The 18,333-nt window shown below is 31.3% G+C and overlaps 3 protein-coding genes across 3 annotated transcripts; 2 read left to right on the top strand and 1 right to left on the bottom strand.

Moving 5' to 3' along the window:
• Positions 1-533: 533 nt before the first annotated feature.
• PAB5 (poly(A)-binding protein 5) lies at positions 534-4,769 on the top strand. The gene is made up of 7 exons (XM_039029397.2): positions 534-1,058; positions 1,853-2,628; positions 2,759-2,836; positions 2,932-3,021; positions 3,260-3,559; positions 3,850-4,074; positions 4,185-4,769. The coding sequence occupies exons 1-7, from the start codon at positions 794-796 to the stop codon at positions 4,407-4,409; spliced, it is 1,959 nt and encodes a 652-aa protein (XP_038885325.1). The 5' UTR covers positions 534-793; the 3' UTR covers positions 4,410-4,769.
• A 510-nt stretch (positions 4,770-5,279) lies between these two features.
• Positions 5,280-6,855, bottom strand: LOC120075752 (uncharacterized). Its single transcript, XM_039029398.2, has 4 exons — positions 6,684-6,855; positions 6,290-6,596; positions 6,031-6,195; positions 5,280-5,953 (listed from the first exon to the last, which is right to left on the bottom strand). The coding sequence occupies exons 1-4, from the start codon at positions 6,732-6,734 to the stop codon at positions 5,535-5,537; spliced, it is 942 nt and encodes a 313-aa protein (XP_038885326.1). The 5' UTR covers positions 6,735-6,855; the 3' UTR covers positions 5,280-5,534.
• Positions 6,856-8,133: 1,278 nt separating this feature from the next.
• HGPT (Hypoxanthine-guanine phosphoribosyltransferase) lies at positions 8,134-10,514 on the top strand. The gene is made up of 3 exons (XM_039029678.2): positions 8,134-8,484; positions 9,835-9,999; positions 10,194-10,514. The coding sequence occupies exons 1-3, from the start codon at positions 8,185-8,187 to the stop codon at positions 10,290-10,292; spliced, it is 564 nt and encodes a 187-aa protein (XP_038885606.1). The 5' UTR covers positions 8,134-8,184; the 3' UTR covers positions 10,293-10,514.
• The last annotated feature ends 7,819 nt before the right edge of the window (positions 10,515-18,333 follow it).

The following is an 18,333-nucleotide window of genomic DNA, read 5'->3' as shown; positions in this document are numbered from 1 at the left end:
ATGATTATCCATGCAAGTAGCCAAAAAATTAATAATAACCACAAGTAGAATTATTTTAGGAAATTTTTAAAAATAGAAAAATAATGAAAACTATTTTCACAAAATAACAAAATTTAATATATTGATAGAAGTTGTGACACTATGTGATAGATACAGATAGAAGTTTATCAATATCTATTCATATTCTTTTATTATTTCTATAAATAATTTGATTTTTTTTTTATCCGGGAAATTTTCTCTTTATTTTAATGGATAATCTTACCTACTAATTTAAATAATATACTTATTTTATAGGGGAATGAAAAGTCTAAAAGCCTGATTAAAAAAATTATGTAAAAATAAAGATATTCACCTTTTATTTGACTTGGTCTCATAATAAAGTTTAAAATATAATCAAATAATAAATTGACACGTGTAAGCAAAACAAAACCCAAAAGCGCACGACAATGTGATAAAAGATACGGCCTAAGATGCCACGTCATCAACTGTTCCTAGAACGCACCGTTTTGAAACCTCCGCTTCTTTCTCTCAGTATAAATGAATTAGTTTGGCTTCGTTTCCTTCCTCTCTCTTCCCTCTTCTTAGAGGAACTGAAGAAGAAAAGAAAATAAAAAACCCAAAAGAAAAACTTCGATTTTCCATTTTTAGAGAGTTTAGAAACCCTAGTGTTCTTGTGTTCTTCTTCGCCTGTTCGATCGCACATCGCTAAAACTACCTCCGATTTTTAGTCCTTTATATATCTATCTAATTTTATTTCCGCCGATATTTTTGTTTTTTTTTCTCACGAGACGGCATGGCGGCTACAGTTCCGGCACCGGCGACAGCCGCTTTAGTTCCAACGGCGGCGATTCCTCCTTCGACGGGCTCTGTGGCCACTGGAGGCGGGTTTTTGAGTTCCTCATTGTATGTAGGCGATCTGGACCAGAGCGTGAACGAGGGACAGCTTTTGGAACTGTTCGGCCAAGTGGCTCAGGTTGTCTCAATTAGGGTTTGCAGGGATCAGACGCGCAGGCAATCGCTTGGATATGCTTATGTTAATTTTAGCAGCCATCAGGATGGTTCGTTTTTTTTTTTTTTTTGTTCCATCTCTCCTTTTGTTTTCAATGTTTATTTTGTATATTTTTGTTTCATCATTTTCCAATTTCTGGATTATACGTTTAAGTTTTGATTTTGGTACTGTGACATTTTGTTCTGATTTCTCTACCTAGGTTATTGCATTTGAATATTGGAATGTGAAAACCGAAGATTATTTTATTTCAATCAATTTTTATATTCGTTTTTTAAAGAAGAAACTATTTTTTGTTAATAATCTGTGAAAAATGATGATCAGACTCTTTGAGTGTGTTTTTTGGATTCATTTTTTTAATAATGATCAAACTCTTTGAGTTTTGATTTCAATTTGAAAGTGGTGAAAAATCTTATGAAGAATTCTCATTCAAAATTGCTTTTGAAGACCCTTGCATCACCAAAATCAATAAAGGAAACAAAGGAACTGTTTTATCTCTTATTCAAGTTAAACTTAAAATTTTGAAACAGAGACTTTCTATTGTTAAATTTCTCTTATCGATATGGAATAAGATAAATGAAACTTTCACTTGTTAGAATTTACACACTCATTATTCCAGGACTTGTAATTTGTTTTCTTTTTTACTGTGGTCTTCTAAAACTGTAAACCGTAAATGCATGTTAGCATATATAGTTTATGGTTTTGTGTTTCTTCAACCTTTTGTTATATATTTCTATAATATGTGAACTCTATAATTTGTTACACATTAGTTCGATTTTTTTTAATCATTGTTTGAGACAAATTTATATATTGAAACTATTCTTGTTTCGTTTCATAAATTCTCAGCTGTCAATGCCATGGAACATTTGAATTTTACCCCTGTTAACGGGAAGCCTATCAGGATTATGATCTCTAATCGAGATCCTAGCATCCGAAAAAGTGGCTATGCAAATGTTTTTATCAAAAATCTGGACACGTCAATTGATAACAAGGCATTACATGATGCATTTGCTAGTTTTGGTACTGTTCTTTCTTGTAAAGTTGCTGTTGATAGCAATGGTCAATCAAAAGGTTATGGATTTGTGCAATTTGAAAATGAGGAATCAGCCGAAAGTTCCATCGTAAGGTTGAATGGCATGCTAATCAATGATAAGCAAGTTTATGTTGGACCATTTATTCGACACCAAGAAAGGATTCGAGCAAATGGATCGCAGTTTACTAATGTTTATGTGAAAAACTTACCAGAAACTACCACGGATGATGACCTAAAAAATCTTTTTGCTGCACATGGTACCATTACTAGTGCAATTGTCATGACAGATTCAAATGGGAAGTCCAAATGTTTTGGTTTTGTGAACTTCCAGAACACAGACTCTGCTGCTGCTGCAGTTGAAAAGTTGAACGGTACCATCCTTGGTGATGACAGGATTTTGTATGTAGGTAGGGCTCAAAGGAAAGCAGAAAGGGAAGCCGAGTTGAAAGCAAAATTTGAACAGGAAAGGAAGAGTAGATTTGAAAAATTACAAGGTGCTAATTTGTACATCAAAAATCTTGATGACCATATTGATGATGAGAAGCTTAAAGAGTTATTCTCTGAGTATGGAACAATCACATCATGCAAGGTTCGTTTTTCTCTTGGCAATCACCATTTGTCTTCTTCCATATATGATTGAAGCCTGTGGGTTAATTTTTGCGTTGATGGCTGTATGATGGTGTTTGGTTGATTTCAATGCTTGATTGATTTATTGCCAGGTTATGCTTGACCAACATGGATTGAGCAAGGGGTCTGGTTTTGTTGCCTTTTCTTCACCAGATGAAGCAACCAGAGCCGTAAATTTATCTTTCTTTTCTTTTCCATTGAGATCTATATCTGAATATGATATGAAAAATGGTACTGATATTTCTGTTTCTTATGCATTTTTTAGTTAAGTGAAATGAATGGAAAGATGAAAGGAAGGAAGCCTCTGTATGTGGCTGTTGCCCAGCGCAAGGAAGAAAGAAAGGCTCGACTGCAGGTGTGATTTTCCTTCTTGGGGAATGCCAATATAATACAATCTCTTTTCCTCTGATGAATTTTGTAAAGTAAAAAACGTTCACTGGTTATTCAATAATGCGGTGTCCTGATGTTGTAAATCCATAAATTGCTATAAAAAGGTTTCTTAGGAAATGAATTATGTGAATTTTATTGGTTGATGGGGATTGTGTAACGTGTCAATCTTTTTAACTTTTCGTAATATTCGTATTTGTGTTTAGGCACAGTTTGCTCAAATGCGAGCAACTGGCGGAATATCACCTTTGCCTTCCGGAATGCCAGGATTTCATCCAGGGGCACCGCGAGTTTCACCTCAGCAGGTGTATTTTGGTCAGGGAAACCCTGGGCTAGTGCCCCCACAGCCTGCTGGATATGGCTTCCAGCCTCAACTCATGAGCGGGATGCGACCTGGCATGGGCCCTAACTTCCTCATGCCTTACCAGTATCAGAGGCAAGGACAGCCCGGGCCACGCTCAGGGATGAGACGAGGTGGAAATTCACAACCTGTACAGCAGCAGCAGGTAAAGTGAATCGCATTGTTGAGATCTTCGTCCTACTTGCTATTTCGTTTGTGGCATTTCATCAGTGAATACTATTTCAATGTTTGTGCCACACTTATCTGAGCTTGATTTTTCATCACCCTGAATTATTTAGAGAGAACTAGAATCCTTCCTACGAGTTTTTCAACCGGGTTGAATCATAAAAGTATACTCATTTAGTCAACCCAGCTGATCCAAATGCTTCGAAAGTATTCTTTTTCTTTTCTGCTGATGTTTGATATAAATTTGTGGAATCTGTTTCTTGAACCCAGTTACTGCTCCGTGGCTCTGGGCAAGGCTTTAGATACATGAACAATGCACGAAATGGATTAGAGCCGTCCGTCCTGCCCCAAGGTCTTGTTGGTCCAATGATGCCTCTAGCATTTGATAGTTCTGGAGTGTCTAGCTCCCCAATAGACATTCAGCGATCGAGGGCTGTGCCTACTTCAACACTCGCTTCTGCATTAGCTTCTGCTACTCCGGAAAACCAGCGTGTGGTATGGCACCATGTTTGTTTCTTTCATTTATTAGAGAAATATGAAACCATGTGTAAGATAGAACATGTCATTTAACTGTACTTTCTGGCTTCTGCTTTATATTGTTTCAGATGCTCGGCGAGCAACTGTATCCACTTGTGGAACGTCTCGAGCCCAGTCATGCAGCAAAGGTTACTGGAATGCTGCTAGAGATGGACCAACCAGAGGTGCTTCATCTCATCGAGTCACCTGATGACTTGAAGAGTAAGGTGGCCGAGGCAATGGAAGTCCTCCGCAAAGCTTCGTCAGAACCCGAGCTTTCTGATCAGCTTGGTGCATTGGCCCTGACCAAATGAACAAAGACTGAAAAAGAGAGCACGGGTTCCCTGACATTCAATTTTCCTTAGAACATTCTTTATTCCGCATGGTGAACATATTTTTATGGTTGGATTTTATCCTTTTTTTTCCTTTTCCTTTTAACTTCTCTCCTTAAATTAACTCTTAGGGTATTTAAAAAAAAATAGGGCTGCATTATTTTTTTAAATTCTAGTTTTGGATACTTTAGAATTTTGGTACTGAGGACATGTTTTTTTCTTTTTTGTCAAGTTTTCTAATTGCCGTCGAGCCTCGAGTCTTGAGAATTTTGTTCGGTTTTTGTTAGACCAATGATGACACATTTGTTATCTAACCTGTGACGCACAGTTTCTTTTGGGATTTCTACTGGTTTCATGTTCTTGTTTTTGCTATTACATTGGATCTGTTTATATTATTATTGCTCATGATTCAAGGCTCTCTTTATGTTATTACTGCTCATGATTCAAGGAGCCTGAAAATCGAAATCGAAAGTATACAAAAAAACAAGAAACATTTCGATTCGATTGGTTGCACCTTGCAGGGTTAGTTTGGAATAATTTTCTAGTCTGAAATTATACACCAAGGGATAACGCATTTGATCTCGTAAAGAATTTGTTTGGAATGATGTTTAAGTTCTTGGTTTTAAACCTTCTTTTATTTGCTTCAGAATACTTTTTGAAATATGTATTTATTCTTTGGTGCTTCAACCCATAAATTGAATGAAATGAAATAATGGTGAGTCTAGGTAATGAACATGGTTCAAAGGCCTCTATACTCACTCAAAGAGGCATTGCATTAATAAATTTGTATGGTACTTTATCGATAAAGAATCCATTTGTTTATTAGAAGTTAGACAACTAACTAAAACGAAATGGTCACAACCAAAAAGCCGATGAATATTTCACATGGAGGAGTGTGCTCAACCGATAGGGAGAGGGGCAAAGCAGCACGTGTCACGAAACATGAGGCCTTCTAATCAAAGGCTCATACTTCTCAGCCCTATAGGGTCAATGCACTAACATGTTGTGTGTGTTTAAAAACTTATATTTTACTGGAAAAAGATGCAAGTTACCCAAAAATCTCTGAAACAACAGTTGCTAAATAAAATGTTGTTTGCAGAGTCATTGTCACTTGAAATCAGGATGGATATCGTCATCAACAATTTCATCATTTATAATCTTCTTCAATATATCGATGCATTGGTCTGTTGCCATATTTTCTCCATTTCTACCTCTGCAGTTGTCTTCTTCAGTTATGTATTCACTCCACTTGGAAGAAGGTCCTCTTACCTTGGCTAATATGCTAGTTTTCGTCCTTGAATTTTCATCATCCTTTGACATATCTTTACTCCCTTTTGATGCTTCAATTTCTGATTGCAACTCCCAGTTTTGAATCTCATCTGCAATTTTATGACTGTTCTTGCTCATCTTTTTGTCCTGGAAAGGCGCACTCAAGTTCTTGGCCTTCGAGATAATTTGTTCATCGTTGCCTTTACTCCATTTCATTGTCTGAATTGTTGATGTCGACTCCCAGTTTCGAACCTCATCTGCAATTTTATGGCCCTTTTTGCTCAATTTTTTGTCTTCGTGAAGTGCAATTAGTTATTTGAACATCAAATCTTACCTTGGGAGCTCAAATTATTGGCAATATGTTTCCTCTTCGAGAAAATTGGTCTGTAAAATCCATCTCCTTCTCCTTCCGACCACCTTGAACAGCTCGTTGAACCAGATTTCCTCGTTTTAACTTCCGGAATCTCCGTCACAATCTTTTCGTCAGTAGATTCACTCTCTGATCCAGGAAAAAGAAAATCCATCATCTAACAAAGGTTTTTCTTCGAAGTTGAAAAAATTAATTGTAAATATGTATCTAAAAATTCAATGACCTAATTCTCCTTCGTTTTCTCTTCCATTATGGCTGCGATCTTCCTCGGGATCGAGATATTCACTCCAATCGTTACGTCTTTTTCTCCTCGCGCTGCAGTCAAGCTTATCTTCGTCAACAATTCCTCCATCAAGGAGCTCATCGGCTTTCGCCTGTTCATCCGCATATTTCCGAGACATATTGAAGTTCTGTACGAATTTACGGACGTCTTTAGCCATAGAAGCTCGAGCAAACACCTTCTGCAGTGATTGCTTCTCGTTACACACTGCACAGATCCACCTATTCCCGCTCTTTCGCTGTTGCTTCACCTGAATCGAAACCACCGCCATTACAGAAGTTACAGAAAGCGATTTTGAAGGACAAAGAAACAGAGAGAGAGCTAGAGAGATCGGTACCTGCATGGTGGAGCATTGAAAACACTGGACGGCGATGAAGATCGTCGCCATTTTCTGCCATGCGATACGATTCTTCGATTCTCTAATGCTTTTGATTCAATTTTTCTGTATTTGTGTTTCAAATTGGAACGAGCGTACTCGGTTTTGATTGGAAATCTTGGCGCCATTTTTTTAGAAGTTGGGCCATGCGTCTCTATCGCGGCCTATTTTGGTAAATGGGCTTCTTGTTTACGGCCCATATTTAAAATGATGGGCCTTCCATTTATGGCCTTTTCATTGGTAACTGATTTCCAAATTTCAAGCCCCGTAAAGTTCGTGACCAGAGTCCACAGGCGGGATAGGAATGTCATTTCCAACCACCATCCCCGCTCCCTATTTCATTTTTTATCCCCGTAAATTTTACGAGAATCGGATGGATTCTTTGCAGAGAATTTTTATTTTTTTATAAAAAGTCAAATAATTTAAATCAGCAAATTGTAATTAAATAATTAACTTTTATCACTAAATTGGTTATTATGGTTAGTTTTATATAAAAATTTAAATTTAAAGATAAATTATATAAATTTTGGCTTAAAAAAACTAATTCAATTTTGTTAGTAGAAAGAAATAAATATATGTTAAATTATTCACATGCATAATCTAAATTTAAATATTCAATTTAAACATATTTATTATCTTTTGCAATTTTAAATTTAAATGTAATATTTATATGATAATAATAACATGACATTAGATAACTATACTAAATAAATATGTAGAAGCTGACCGGGGCCGGGATGGGGAACGGCGGCAGGGGCGGGGATGGGGAATATTCCCCGTCCTCGTTCCCATTTAGCTCACGGGAAATTTTTTCCCCACTCCCCTCATTCCCCGCCTAATCGGGAAATCGCGCCTCTTTTGGGACGGGCCCTAGGGTCCGTCCGGAGCAATTAGACTCTGGGACGTTATGATGTTTCTTCAATTTTTTTTTTTAGAAAAAAATTAATTTTGTTGTATAAATTCTCCATGAAATCTGGGACAATTATGAATTATGACATTCCTCTTATTAGAGTACTTTCATTTTTCACAGCCAATTTTTTACTTTTAACACCTTTTAAAAATTGAGGGATAACACTTAAAACTATGGTAGTAGTTGTGATTATATCTTTAAACTTTCAATTTTAAAATTTGATTGATTTATGAAATTTAAGAGTTTAATAGACTTAAATTATAAGTTTCATATCTTATTAGTCAAATGAAATTTAAAGAAGAGTGTAAATCGAACTTGAAATTGATACCGTTATTAATTTTTGGGTTTTAATGGTTAACTAAGAAGTTTAGGGAGAGGAATTGATATTTACCTTTCTTTTTTTTTTTTAATAATAATAAAAATACTGCCTTATTTATTTTATTTTATTTAATTTTATTTATGGTATATAAAATAAAATAAAGAAAGTATTTAAATTGAACTTTGGTCTGTATTTAAATTAAAATTACAGAGTCATCATCCCTACCCTCGTCCATGGCAGTTCACTCTCACATTGAGAGAGTGCTCTGGAACCACGACCAGATTTCGGCTCGAGTCTCAGACCTCGCCTCCCAAATCTCCGCCGCCTTCGCCGGAACCTCTTCTCCGCCAGTCCTCGTCGGCGTCGCCACCGGATCCTTCATCTTCCTGGCCGACTTGGTTCGTCGCATCAATCTTCCTGTCGCTGTTGACTTCGTTCGTGTCGAATCTTACGGTTTCGGTACTCAGTCTAATGGTGCTCCTAAAATCTCATCGGACTTGAAGGTCGATGTTAAGAACAAGCATGTAATTCTGGTATTTGCCTTCAATCTTACTCGCTCCCTCTATGTTTCCGCCATTGGATTTTTGTGTTTGGATTTTTTGTTTCCTTGTTAAGAACAAGCATGTACGCTATTCCGTTTTACAGAGTTTTGTTGGTGTATAATTCATATAGAGTCTAATATTGCTGCTCGTGCATATCTCTTTTACTCTCTAACGGAGACTACTGTTCGGTTTTGTGCCTAATGGCTCCAGCTTTCGTAGTCGCCTTGGACTCTCTTTTTCGGGGGTTTTCTTTATTTCAAATGTAGATTATGTTCAAATGTGCGTGTTCTTTTTTAGGAAATTTTCCATGTCAGATTGTTACTTTTAGGGTGGGAACATAAAGAAGAAAGAATTTGAAGATTGGGGAGAAACAATTACAGAGGGTTTATGGAATTGGATTTTGAATTCTTTCAAATTTTGGCATATATTCGAAAGGAGCAGTTTCCAATCCAGGAAATAAGTCAATGAGTGTTAATCTGAACAAAAATTAAGCGAGATTAAGTTCCCAGTCCTGATAAATATTGATTTGTAACATTTATATGAAACTTACTGACATGCATACTTATTTTTATGATCAGAATAAAATTGATGAAAGTTGATTAATAACGGTACTATCACTCCTCATTCTTTACCTTCGGTTGAAGATAATTTCGTGAGTATTAAAAGATAAATTGTCACTCTCTTCAAGTAAAGATTAAACAGATCAAGATATTTATTTGAAGAAGAGAAATTATGGATTTGCTCCCCGTTTTCCATTTTGGATGAGGTCTGAATTATAGTTTTTCATTTTCTTTTTAATTCTTGCCAATTGGAGATATATTTTTCTTTTTGTTGACTTTGAGTGGAATTCTAGCCTACCCCTTTATGCATCTTTTGAGCGAAGGTAGATAGGGAGGATTGCCCATTTGGAATATTATCGTGGTATTGGTGATGCATCATTCAATCTCTTTATAAATGTATTTTTCTTTGTTGTACTTTTTACTATTTGTCTCTTATAAATCTTAATTTTTGTCAAATCCGTAACATTTTATTTGCGTTTATGGATCTTGCACAATGTAAAATGGAGATGGATATGGAAATACGATGAGTTAGTCTGCACTACAATACACTACTAAGTTAAATCTCCTTGAAGAGCAGTCCTCTGTTTTATGGTTTTGATGGGCTTAATTTTCTTCTTTTGTTTCAGCATCAGCTTTCAATAGATTGATTGTCTTCTGTATTTGACATGGGCTCTTAGTTGATAGATACTTGTCCTTCAATTTGAGAGTGATTCATGTCTCCCATAATTATTGTAAAGCAAGTTTAGCATCTTCTTGACTTTTACAATGAATCTCCTGTTAGGTTGAGGATATTGTAGATACTGGAAATACTTTATCATGTCTCATTGCTCACATGGAGGCAAAAGGAGCATCATCTGTATCAGTATGCACTTTTCTTGATAAACCGATGAGACGAAAGGTTAATTTTCAGCTAGTAGGCGAAGGAAAGTTCTATCGCGGGTTTGAAGTAAGATGAAATCGAATCTCCTTCTTAAAACAAGAACACAACACACACACACAGATATGTATGAAAAGAGCCATCATGGATTATTAAACTAGAAACATTATCTGGCTTTTCTCTTTGTATTGAGAAATTTCATAAAGATTTTTCAACACAATCATCAATCACATATTATTCTTTGTATGGTTTGTTTTGAGCAGTGTCCAGATTATTTTGTGGTAGGCTATGGAATGGATTTCGCGGAGCTGTACAGAAATTTACCATATGTTGGCGTTTTGAAGCCTGAATGTTACCAGTGATTAAATCAAACGTCTCTACAAGGAAAGTATTCTATTTACTATTTATTTCTGGTCTTTTTTAAGTATTGAATTTCAACCCTCCCTCCATCTATTGCAATGTAATGGAAAAGGCAAGACATTATGCTAGAAATGATACAGAATTTTGGGTTCAGTAGATTAATTCTAAAAAATGTCGAATAGGTGAATGACCTATGAGACACAATTTTGTGGTTTTTGCTCAAATTGTGCACTAGTTTATTTATAAAATATCTTGGTCTCGTTTGATAACTATTTGATTTTTTGTTTTGTTTTTTAAAATTAAGTCTATAGACACCATTTCCCCTCCAAATTGCTTCTTTTGTTATTTACTTTTTATCCATGGTTTAAAAAATCTTGTCAAAATATGAAAACAAAAAAAATAAATAACTTTTAAGAACTCACCTTTGTTTTTAGAATCTGGTTAAGAATTCAACCATTTTACTTAATAAAGATGCAAATCATTGTAAGATATAGGGAAGAAATAAACTTAATTTTCCCAAACAAAAAATTAAGAACCAAATGATTACCAAACAAAGTTTTAAATGTGTATTTTGGATTTTAAAGCTGAGGGGCTGTTTTATAAATTTCTTTCCAGATGTTCCAGGATTGGAAATGTAGATAATATCTTAGATTTTTATTTTGGAGTTTCTAATTTCTAGTATGGACCTATTTAACATATTTTTAATATCAAAATTCATGAAGGGTTGATATTTTATTAAACATGGTAGATTTCTTAATTTTATATCCTAGATTAATTTTAGATATTTATTTTATACTTTAAAAAAATGATACAAAGTTGAAAATTTAGGTCTCATTGGATAACTATCTCGTTTTTTTGTTTTTAGTTTTTAAAAATTAAGTCTATTTTCACACCATTTCTTATAATGATTTACATCTTATGTACAATGGTTAAATTTTTAATTAAATTCTAAAAATAAAAAAAAGTTTTTAAAAATTACTTTTTTTAATTTTTAAATTTTAGTTTGGTTTTTTAAATTACTGGTAAAAGATAAATAACAAAGGAATAAATTTGAGGTGGAAGTAGTGTCTATGGCTTAATTTTTTAAAATAAAAAATTATAAACGAAATAGTTACCAAACGGAGTCTTAAAATCGAGTTCGATTGGGTTGGATTGTCGGATTTTTTTTTCTTTTCTTGTATTATTACATTTTTTATTAGCTTAGAATACTTAAATTTATATACAACACATACTAATAATTAAAATTTCATAAAAACTCAAATATTAAATATCAAAATCTAAAATATCTATTACAAAATTCATACAAACATCTTTTATATATATATATATATATATATATATATTATAAACTTGGGTTGGGTTCAGGTTCCAAAAAACAAGAAAAAAGAGAGTGGGTTTCTTCTTCTTCTGGTGTAAGCAAAGAACATACAACAACTTTAAATGTATTTAAAAGCAGGTCCACTTGGGAAATTCAAAAGGACGACAACTATCTTATTCGATCATGAAAGAGAGGGCTTAAAAAAGGACGACAACTATCTTATTCGATCATGAAAAAAGAGAGTGGGTTTCTTCTTCTTCTGGTGTAAGCAAAGAACGTACAACAACTTTAAATGTATTTAAAAGCAGGTCCACTTGGAAAATTCAAAAGGACGACAACTATCTTATTCGATCGTGAAAGAGAGGGTTTAAAACAGGACAACAACTATCTTCTTCGATCATGAAAGAGAGGGTTTAAACAATGACGACAACTATCTTATTCGATCATGAAAGAGAGGGTTTAAAAAAGAATCCATCTTTGAGGAGAGAGTGGAAACATATATAACCTTGGCCTATGGATTTCTTAATCTCGGGTCAGCCAAAGTGGCCCCTTCAAATCGGGAAGTATTCTGGCTAGTGTAAATTTCTCAAACCAAATAACCCTTATTAAAAAACGAACCCAACTCAACCATGAAATATTTGGGTTGGTTGGTTTGAGTTAGTCGGGTCATTTATTTAAAATTTTATTCTAAAAAGAGTGAAATATAAATATGTAAAAATCTGATTTAATTATTTTCATATGTCGAATTAAGATCCACACCTCAATTTCAATTTATATATATTTCAATTTTCTTTTCAAAGTACTGAAAAAATATTTTTAAGAGTTGTTGAAAAATAAATTACTCAAAAAAATAATAAAATTAAATAAAATGGTATAAATAATTGTATTATAAGTAACAATATACTTAACAATAGAAGTAACAATATAACCAACTTAACCCAAATTAGTTGATAACTCATGGGTTAGTTGATGAGGGTGAGAAATCTGTTGTGGTCGTTATGCTATTGGAATTGCCTTTCCTGCTAAGGGCGGATGCGCAGAACATGGCAGCGATTGGGTCTGTTAATACTTTTTCTCTTTCTTTTTATCCTCGAGAAGTCAAAATTGGAAAATTATTACAGAATCTTTAAAAAAAGAAGGGAAAAACTTTGAAAAAAATATATCAATTTTGAAATTGAATACAAATAGAATTTTATAAAATAAAAACCAATTTTAAAAACTTGTAAACCTTCAATTTTATCAAATTAATTCAAAACTTATTTAAATGTTACCATTTTTACCATTCGTTCATTCTTTTTAACTCACTCACTAATTTAAACAATTCATAAAATCTTCACAAACTCGTAAATTTCAAATATTATATTTATATATATGTTTTGCACAAAAAATAAGTTTAATCCATGTACAAAATACATTAACATTTATTAATTTTTATAAAATTCCTAATTTTTTTTTTTTAAAAAAAAACTAGTCCATGTTATTTTTCGATATGTTCATTGAACTCGTGAGAGAACTTTTTTAAATGATGTTTGGAGTTTCTTATTAGTTAAAATATAAATTTAGGAGAAAGTTGGTATGTATTACTTAATGCTTTAAAAGTTAAAATTTAGACCTTATAATTTGATAAAGGAAAAATAATATATATTTTTTTAAAAAAAAATAGTCATGCTTTAAAACTTGTGATTGGGCACTTTGGTGGGTTACAAAACAAATAGGTGCAATATACTGATATGAACCACCTTCCGAACAAATCGAACTTTCAAGGGTCAAGAAACTATATTTAGCTTTGAATTTTTAAATAGAGATGAACTCCGTTGAAGAGATTTAAGGAATAAAAACTTATGAGAAGTTTTATAATTAGTTTGACATGATGTACAAGATGAAATTGGTTGCATTTCTTTAAAGTTTGTTGGTGTAGTTTTATTGGCGAGCATACTTTATTTTGGTATTTTTGTTTGGATCCATGTATGTTTTATTTGGGGTTTCTAGTTTTATTGTCTATTTTTGAGTTAAGGTAGAATGGAGTTTTAGTTCTTTTTGGTTAAGCAATACAATTTTTAAGAGTTTGAATGGGGAATACTATGCGATTAGATTGAGTTTTTAGGTTTTTCTAAATAAAATCCTCCTGAAAATTGATAAATTTAATATAAAATAATACAAGTTATATATAATGTCGGAAACAAATTTAATATAAAATAATACAAATTATATATAATGTCAGAAACAATATGTATGACGTGAAGGAAAATAACAATAATAAAAAAAAAACAAACAGAAATAGAAAGACACAAATTGGTAACCCAATTTGATGCAATATCACCTACGACTGGAAAGTCTATGTGTTCGATGAAAAAACTTCATTATATAAAGAGTTTAGCAACTACAATGAAATGCTTATCTTATAGACTTTCTTTAGTGATTCATGTATAACTTACTTTTCGGTTTCAACTTAGGCTCCTCCTAAGTTTGAGCTCCCCTTACTAGTTACTTCCACAATAAAGCTTATCTCAAACTTTGCATGAGATCCCCTCAATATAACACACTTAGGCTCCTCCTAAGTATGAGATCCTCTCACCTTCGCAAGCAAGTTTTTCCCAAGCTTTAATTGATCTCCCCTCAATACAACATAAAAAATCCATCCCAAGTTCTCACTTACGTCCTAAGGAATTTGTAGTCAAGTATAACTAACTGTTGGAACAAACCCTCAACAGAGAAATACAAAGTTTTTATTCATAATACATGAAGGTTGAAGCTTAGACAATCCCTAAGCTCAGAACCCTTGCACACACTTTTCCAATAAGGGTGCGAACCCTAAAAACAATACGTTCGTATAGATATATAGCTAGCCTTGAAAAGATCTTTAAGGAAGGAAGAAATGATCTCAGTGAGAAAAGGAAGGCAAACCACGAAATATGAAAAATACGTTAACAGATAAGAAAAAAAAATATTATGCAAAATATGCCCATCACGTAACATTGGGCTTGACATTGTACATAACATGTTGCAAAACCTGTTGCTGGGGATACAAAAACAAACCAGCAAATGTGCACTAAAAATATTAACATATAAGGAAAAAATCTCCAGACAAAATATGCATAACACAAAACATGTTAAGAAGCACGATACAAGACACATTACTCAAGTTTTGTTTGTAATAACCATACTACGGTATTGTTACATTACAATTCTTAAGTCAATATTGCATGTCAATAACATTCAGTTAGGTTTGCTCAACTTGCTCGTAAAGTGTTCGAACTTAGAGTGGGGGACTCGTTCTCCTTATCTCTTGGCCTTTGATAAAAAAACTAATCCATAGTAATTCCTTTGAATTGATGTCAAATTGACTTAGGGAATTTTATTATTATTTTTTTAATGAGATCACACTAAATGGTTCCTAAGTTACAAATTGCTATAATTTTGATATCATAAACTTATAGCGACTAAGGCCCGTTTATCAACCATTTTGATTTTGGCTTTTGTTTTTGAAAAAATAAGCCTATAGACACTACTTCCACCTCCAAATTTCTTTCTTTGTTATCTACATTTTACCCATAGTTTGAAAAACAACCAAATTTTTAGAACTAAAAAAAGTAACTTTTAAAAAGTTGTTTTTGTTTTTGGAATTTGGCTATGAATGCAAACTATGGTAAGAAATTGATAGAATAGGCTTAATTTTAAAAAACAAAAAATCAAAGGGTTACCAAACGGACCATAAATTATAATTTTCTACAATTCATGGAGATCAAAATTGTAATTTAACTTCACTTATTAAATGAGGTTAAAATTGTAACATTTTTTAAAGTTTAAAATTAAAATAGCAACTGTTATCTAAATATGAACCGTAATTTGACGAAATTGAAAATTTATGATGAAAATTGACGCAATTTAAAATGACAAGGGTCAATTTTGAAATTTTATTTTCTCAAACCACTGATAATTTTCTTTTTACCTTCTCGTCTACCTAATATTATTCTTTGCGTATCTAAAATAAATTCAAGATACTATTCTTATTCTTTTGATAGGATTTTAGGATAATAATAATATTATGTAGAAAATTCTTAGTTGATTTTGAATAGAATAAATTCAAAAATAGTCATGGGCGGTCCAAAATTGATTTATTTGTGCAGTTTAAAGCTTAAATTGACATTATTAGTTTTTAATTTTAAAGTTGAGTATAAATGAAATTTTCCTCCACACTATTATTGTTGTATCAAGTCCCGTTAAACATAAATTTCAATTAACAAATTAATATTAAAATTTATGGAAACTATATGGATTAAATTTAGACATTTATAAATCCAACCATTAAATTGAGATGAATAAATTTTATTGGTTAAAATTCTATTATGATGTTTGTTTCATTTTAATCCATATATTTTTAATTGTCTAAATTTAATAGGCATATTTTCAATAAATCTTAAAATTATCAAATTTAATTTTTTAAAAATCAAAATTGGTATTAAAAATAGACATGGTGTAAATATATTTTCGCAATTTATAAACGAGATGTTTATAAAGATTAGTTTTTTTTTAAAATAGAAAATCGACAATAAACTAAGCATAGACCAATAAGATTTATTGAATTAGTAAAAAATGGAACAAAATACAAACTACGCGGATCAAATTACCAAAATGGTATTTTATGTATTAACCGGTTTTATTTTATTATTATTTTTTAGAAGAAGTGACTAAAAATAATATATTGCATCTTACGCTGCACATATCTTGCATCACACCAAATTATTTTATCTTAGTTTGATACATGTCAAATTCTTCTTATATCTTTCCTAAAATATTTTATTTTATTTATTATTATTATTATTTGTATATGATGAGAGTAAAATGCACAGAGATAGTTGCATCTTGTTTAATGAATAATATGATATTTGAAATGGATTTTTTTTTTAAAATAAAAAAGGTAAATATCAATATATCAATTTATATCTTTTAACTTTAGTGTTGTATTAATTTAAATCTTCCAGTATGTTTTATTTTGATAAACATTCTACGAATTTGTAATTTTATCAGATAAATCTCTAAACTCACATAAACAAATTAATTTATAGTATCAATTAAGATTTGCTATAAATTGTTCGTTCATATTATAATCATCAATTTTGTTAAATCAACATTTGTAAAAGTTTACACATATGAGAATTTATGTATTGACAATTTTCAAATGTAGTCCTAATAAAGATTATAAATCGAATCACTTACAACAATCTATAAGTTTAGTTGAAAAAATTAAATGTCTTACTTGATATTTTTCAAACTAAACCGTAAGTAGATATACTTATGAAATCTCATGGTTCAAATTGACTTGTGTTTTACCACATGCAATGCACGTATGATTTTCTTTTTTAAAATTTGGAATTTGTACATTTTTTTAATGATTTAGATCAATTATTATTTAATAGATTTATTTTTAAAATCAATGTGATTATTTATATATATTCTTACATTATATTGATATTTATTTAGTAATATGTTATAGCTAATGCGAATATAATTTTAGTCAGGCTAATTTAATAATTATTTTTAGCTCGTTTATTAATTTAAAGTTTTTAACTTTTATTTAATACATATATAATATAGGAAGGAAAATCTCATTTTTTAAATGGCTAATTTTAGTCTATAGAAATAAATTTATTATTTAATTTTCAAGTAGAATATCATTTTTTTATTTTTTATAATAATATATTTTTGTTCCACAACTTTATTACTTCATGTGATACACATGATTAATGATATATATTTTTAGTATATATTATATTATAATAAGAAATTGTAGCTTTATTACTATAAGTCACTACGTACTATAAAATTGATAAAATTAGTTTATTATTAATAAGTAGTGCCATTGTAAAAATATAATATTATAATTTTTCATCATTACTAAAAAAGAATAATAGAATTTTAAACTGTACACATATTCAGAGTTAATTTTGGTTTATATAGAAATAATTATAAAAAATAAATTTAAAATGATATAACAGTATCTAGATTATGTTTAAAATTTTTCAAGTTTTATTATTTACTTTGTTATTAAAATCTTCAAATAATTTCTTAATTACATGATTAAAATTAGTTTACTAATTTTATTTCGTACTATATTTAAAATTACTTCTAGTTTTTAATTCGAACATTTTAAGTTTAAATTTATTGTCCAATCAATTAAATTAGTTTTTATGATCAATTAAAATTTTCTTTAGGCATGAAATACATGATTTTTTATTTCAACAAAATAAACACAAGCATGTAATTGGTTGATATATATATAAAAAAATCTAACATGATAAATGGAATCAACACTGAACTAATTATGTAAGAACAATAAACAACAATAACAAAAAATAATAATAAACAATGACCCTCTAAACACATTTCTTAAAACTAGCTTCCTCATTTTTTGATAATTGATAAACAAACTCTATTATTCAATTTTATCAAATTGAATTTTTGATGTGGCAAGTCTAAGATTTGAGATTTTGATTCGTCGTATACATTTCTGCAACTTCAATATAAATATAAATGTCTTGAGATGTTCGAGAGATAAGAAATAACTTGATAACGATAAATTAAGAGAACAAAAATGAAGATAGAATTAAGCTTAGATGAAAAAAATGGTGAAGAAACCTCTTATTATAGTAATAGAAGGTGACAAGTTAATAAAAGCATTTGAATTCTAAAACTTTCCAAATTATAATAATTAAAGAGAAAATAAC

Source organism: Benincasa hispida, chromosome 4, assembly GCF_027475165.1.
Source record: "Benincasa hispida cultivar pf3 chromosome 4, pf3_genome.v1.1, whole genome shotgun sequence".
NCBI classification, from domain to species: domain Eukaryota; kingdom Viridiplantae; phylum Streptophyta; class Magnoliopsida; order Cucurbitales; family Cucurbitaceae; genus Benincasa; species Benincasa hispida.
This window is presented reverse-complemented; position numbering and strand designations above follow the sequence as displayed.

Excerpts from the sequence above, each read along its gene's own strand:
- HGPT (XM_039029678.2), top strand. The coding sequence starts at position 8,185 with ATGGCAGTTCACTCTCACATTGAGAGAGTGCTCTGGAACCACGACCAG. Across the intron at positions 8,485-9,834 it reads AGAACAAGCATGTAATTCTG|GTTGAGGATATTGTAGATAC; the intron begins GTATTTGCCTTC and ends ATCTCCTGTTAG. Across the intron at positions 10,000-10,193 it reads AGTTCTATCGCGGGTTTGAA|TGTCCAGATTATTTTGTGGT; the intron begins GTAAGATGAAAT and ends TGTTTTGAGCAG.
- PAB5 (XM_039029397.2), top strand. The coding sequence starts at position 794 with ATGGCGGCTACAGTTCCGGCACCGGCGACAGCCGCTTTAGTTCCAACG. Across the intron at positions 2,629-2,758 it reads GAACAATCACATCATGCAAG|GTTATGCTTGACCAACATGG; the intron begins GTTCGTTTTTCT and ends ATTTATTGCCAG. Across the intron at positions 2,837-2,931 it reads CAGATGAAGCAACCAGAGCC|TTAAGTGAAATGAATGGAAA; the intron begins GTAAATTTATCT and ends TGCATTTTTTAG.
- LOC120075752 (XM_039029398.2), bottom strand. The coding sequence starts at position 6,734 with ATGGCGACGATCTTCATCGCCGTCCAGTGTTTTCAATGCTCCACCATG. Across the intron at positions 6,196-6,289 it reads AGAAAACGAAGGAGAATTAG|AGAGTGAATCTACTGACGAA; the intron begins GTCATTGAATTT and ends TTCCTGGATCAG. Across the intron at positions 5,954-6,030 it reads CAATAATTTGAGCTCCCAAG|ATGAGGTTCGAAACTGGGAG; the intron begins GTAAGATTTGAT and ends ATAAAATTGCAG.